This window comes from Temnothorax curvispinosus, unplaced genomic scaffold (genome assembly GCF_003070985.1).
Source record: "Temnothorax curvispinosus isolate PA1 unplaced genomic scaffold, ASM307098v1 QBEX01004043.1, whole genome shotgun sequence".
Taxonomy (NCBI): Eukaryota; Metazoa; Arthropoda; class Insecta; order Hymenoptera; family Formicidae; genus Temnothorax; species Temnothorax curvispinosus.
In genome coordinates, this window is record NW_020213823.1 from 1 (window position 1) to 5000 (window position 5000).

The window sequence follows — 5000 nt, forward strand, 5'->3', positions numbered from 1 at the left end:
GTAAGTACGGATTTACGTAACGTAACAGTTCTTGTAATAAAATGTCAGGATTAACATCTCTCTCAGGCTTTGAAATTAACATCAGTGTGATTCTTGATAATTTTGCCGGTAAATTATTTGTTAACAGTAACATATGTTGCAAGATTCGTCCAATTATGACAAATTTGTCTATTTCGTTTAGTTTGCTTAGCTCCAAGTATGGAACTAAACAGTCTTCGCCTCGAAAAAATATACTCTCACATTTAATAAAAAAAATATTAAACAATTCCTTGGTAAGACCGCCTCCATCAAGACCTAGCTCTCCAAGAAAAGTAACTTGCAAATTTTTGTTAACTATTTCTTCATCCATGTATAGATTCATTAAATCATGAAAACAGTGACTCCTTGATATCTTGATTTTGATTGCTTCAGCATCTTCTGGAAGGGACGGGAATACTATACATTTCTCCACATTAACAGTTTCCTCTTTGGTACCTTAAATTAATTATTTATTATTGTTTTTTAAAATCAAATAGTCAAACACAAAATAAATATTGATAATTTTTTTAAACAGTTTTTATCTCTATTTTCTTTGTGAGAAAAACCTACATTACTTATATTATTAAAAGATATATAATTTTCTTTACATACTTAATTGACCATCTTCCTCTTCCTCTTCCTCTTCCTCTTCATCAAAATTATAGTTCTCCATGGTTCGACATTGTATTGTTGTTGATCTTGACGGACGTGTAATTGTTGAGCGTTGTGATGCAGTTGAAAAGTTATTCAACGAAATTTGCCCTGGTTCCAAATAATCAGGATCATTATCTTCCTGACGTATATGAATTGAGGATTCTACAGGATTACTTGTTGATGCTTGAGAAGAAGAACAATCGTGTTCTACAAGAGGCAGATCATTTGGAAAATCATTCAGAGGCAATATGACAATTTTGCTTTGCACTAATTTATTTTCCAAATCTGTTCCATCTCGGATATCTTTTAAGAGAGTGATTTGCTTTGATCTTTCTATTTTTCCCAATTGAAAGCCACACATTCTTAACAAATGTTGAATATGAGGTTGAAAAGATGAAATGATATCTGCCTTTATTTCGTCGAATGAAGAATTTCTTGCTATTTCGAGTGGCTCTTCGGATAAACCTGTATAGATAAAAAATTTCTTAACACAATAATTATCTCTTATAAATCAAATATAATTCAATAAATAAACCATACCTAATCCTCTCTGTTTTAAATATTTTAATTCTGCATTAGTTGGAAAAAAATCGGCATGTGCTAATTTCATCAAAACTAATTTCCTCTTGAAAGATGTTTTTCTCTTTCTGCCTTTTCGTGGACTAGGTGTAAGATTCCTTCTAAAATTTCTTCGGGTAGCCTGCACCAAGGTTGAAAAGTCCTGTTCCTCTTGCGTTGATTTATTAGCTGCATTAGCTGCTATCGTCAGCAAACGATTAGCAATTTCCCTTTCGTTGGACATTTTAACCTAAATTTTCCACAAAGTTTATTCTGCAAGCAACGTTATTTTCAAAATTACGCAAACACGCGGCAAAGTCACATGTATGTATGTGATTTACATACTTTATGGGGACGGTTTCATGGACCGTTATTTTCCAACCAATCAGAAGCGTAACATCGTAGCATCGAAATTTACTAGTCACAGCCAAATCAATTTCGATGCTAAGGTGCTACGATACGACCAATGTAGAACCGGCCTTACGCGTATTTACACTTCTGATTGGTTGGAAAATATCGGTCCATGAGACCGCCCCCATAAAGTATGTACATGTGACTTTGCCGCGTGTTTGCGTAATTTTGAAAATAACGTTGCTTGCAGAATAAGCTTTGTGGAAAATTTAGGTTAAAATGTCCAACGAAAGGGAAATTGCTAATCGTTTGCTGACGATAGCAGCTAATGCAGCTAATAAATCAACGCAAGAGGAACAGGACTTTTCAACCTTGGTGCAGGCTACCCGAAGAAATTTTAGAAGGGATCTTACACCTAGTCCACGGAAAGGCAGAAAGAGAAAAACATCTTTCAAGAGAACATTGGTTTTGATGAAATTAGCACATGCCGATTTTTTTCCAACTAATGCAGAATTAAAATATTTAAAACAGAGAGGATTAGGTATGGTTTATTTATTGAATTATATTTGATTTATAAGAGATAATTATTGTGTTAAGAAATTTTTTATCTATACAGGTTTATCCGAAGAGCCACTCGAAATAGCAAGAAATTCTTCATTCGACGAAATAAAGGCAGATATCATTTCATCTTTTCAACCTCATATTCAACATTTGTTAAGAATGTGTGGCTTTCAATTGGGAAAAATAGAAAGATCAAAGCAAATCACTCTCTTAAAAGATATCCGAGATGGAACAGATTTGGAAAATAAATTAGTGCAAAGCAAAATTGTCATATTGCCTCTGAATGATTTTCCAAATGATCTGCCTCTTGTAGAACACGATTGTTCTTCTTCTCAAGCATCAACAAGTAATCCTGTAGAATCCTCAATTCATATACGTCAGGAAGATAATGATCCTGATTATTTGGAACCAGGGCAAATTTCGTTGAATAACTTTTCAACTGCATCACAACGCTCAACAATTACACGTCCGTCAAGATCAACAACAATACAATGTCGAACCATGGAGAACTATAATTTTGATGAAGAGGAAGAGGAAGAGGAAGAGGAAGATGGTCAATTAAGTATGTAAAGAAAATTATATATCTTTTAATAATATAAGTAATGTAGGTTCTTCTCACAAAGAAAATAGAGATAAAAACTGTTTAAAAAAATTATCAATATTTATTTTGTGTTTGACTATTTGATTTTAAAAAACAATAATAAATAATTAATTTAAGGTACCAAAGAGGAAACTGTTAATGTGGAGAAATGTATAGTATTCCCGTCCCTTCCAGAAGATGCTGAAGCAATCAAAATCGAGATATCAAGGAGTCACTGTTTTCATGATTTAATGAATCTATACATGGATGAAGAAATAGTTAACAAAAATTTGCAAGTTACTTTTCTTGGAGAGCTAGGTCTTGATGGAGGCGGTCTTACCAAGGAATTGTTTAATATTTTTTTTATTAAATGTGAGAGTATATTTTTTCGAGGCGAAGACTGTTTAGTTCCATACTTGGAGCTAAGCAAACTAAATGAAATAGACAAATTTGTCATAATTGGACGAATCTTGCAACATATGTTACTGTTAACAAATAATTTACCGGCAAAATTATCAAGAATCACACTGATGTTAATTTCAAAGCCTGAGAGAGATGTTAATCCTGACATTTTATTACAAGAACTGTTACGTTACGTAAATCCGTACTTACGAAAAATTTTAAAAAAAGCTTTGAAAAATTTTACGTCTTTAACTGAGAAGGAAAATGAGACCGTTCAGGACTTTTTTCAAACAAATCGATTTTTTGCGAGACCAAGTTCCGAGACATTGTCAGAACAATTAAGAATTATAGCTACAGAAATTTTTATAGAGAAACCTAAAAAACTGATTTTAAAAATTCGGGAAGGTGTATCACCAGCAAAATATGCTGATTTCTGGAATTATTGCGACTTTGACGTTCTCTTGGATATGCAGACCCTTACTGCTACAAAAATCGTTAATTGCTTGGTAACTGATTGTCATCTAACAAATGAAGAAAATGATATATTACATTATTTTACCATGTACATTCACTGTCTTGACAAAGATAAATTGAAAGGTTTAATATTCTTAATTACTGGGTCTTTCCTTATGCCAATGCATATTGATGTAAAATTCAATGACACAGTGGGATTAAGTCAAAGACCCATGTTTAGTACATGTACTAATACGATAACGTTACCAAAAACATATGCAAATTACGATGACTTGAAGAATGACTTGAATATGTGTTTAAATTCCGAGGAAGTTATGGAGTATACGATGTATTAATCATACTGCATGACTTCCTCGGTATACAAACATATGCACGCGCATGTGTGTGCATATGTGAGAGAGATTTCGAATACTACAATATAATATTAATTACTTCATTATAATATTAATTACTTCATACATGTACATGCATAATTCTAAAGTGTAAAAAATTATACACACATAATTTTGAGATGCAAAAAAGTCTATTTTGATTTTTGTTCAGTGAGTTTTATTTCATTACAATATTAAAAAGTAAATAGGTTTACAATGGTTCTAACAAGTGTTCCTATTGTAATAGCAGATTAAATATGTAGTTTTTGTTAAATCACCAAGACTTACTTATTAGAGTAGACGTACTTAATTATTAATGAATAATTTTATATAAAAAAATAAATTTATTTTCGAAGTAAGAAAAAAAAATTTTTATTTATTTAACCTCTCATCGTATTTTACCGTGATAATTTATTATAGTAAAGTGTATAATTACTTAAAGTGTTACTATTAATTAACTTAATATTAATAAAATAATATTAATTAGTGTATTAAGAACTTAATAAATTTACACATAGCATATATTTTTCTTTATTACATTTTTCTTCCAAACTAATAATATTCTCCAGCTGCAATTTTTGTTCTTTACTTATTTGTAATGTCGCGGTAAAAGACGAAAAGGGAATACTCGTGTTGCTATTTACAACAGAAACGGAAAGATCGACTCCTAAAGCTTGTAAGGAATCCGAAAGTTTTTCATATAACGTCATATTATCGGTATCGAAAATATCACGCACTGCTGTAGAAGTCATATTGTAATTTTACAATATTCCATTCAACCACAGTTGCCGTGGAGACTTATTATTTTCCATTCTTAAACCATGAACATTCCATGCAGATTGGAATGATGATAGCTTTTTATTAATAACATTTTTATAAATATATTGTACACAAAATCTGTGCGTGTTGTTTTCAATATCTAATAAACCTTGATCTTCTAAAGAATACAATTCAGTATAAATAGAATCACATACTTCTTTAAAGACATCGACCCATAATCGTTCAATTCTTTGATTATGAACCGATTTGCC

The 5000-nt window shown here is 31.3% G+C and overlaps 1 protein-coding gene across 1 annotated transcript in view; it reads right to left on the reverse strand.

Annotated features, from left to right (window-relative positions):
- Nucleotides 1–4730: 4730 nt before the first annotated feature.
- Nucleotides 4731–5000, reverse strand: part of LOC112453108 — a 2366-nt gene continuing 2096 nt past the window's right edge. The window contains exon 5 of the mRNA XM_025013665.1: nt 4731–5000. This exon is cut by the window's right edge and continues 226 nt beyond it. Within this exon, the coding sequence (XP_024869433.1) occupies nt 4731–5000 (270 nt within the window).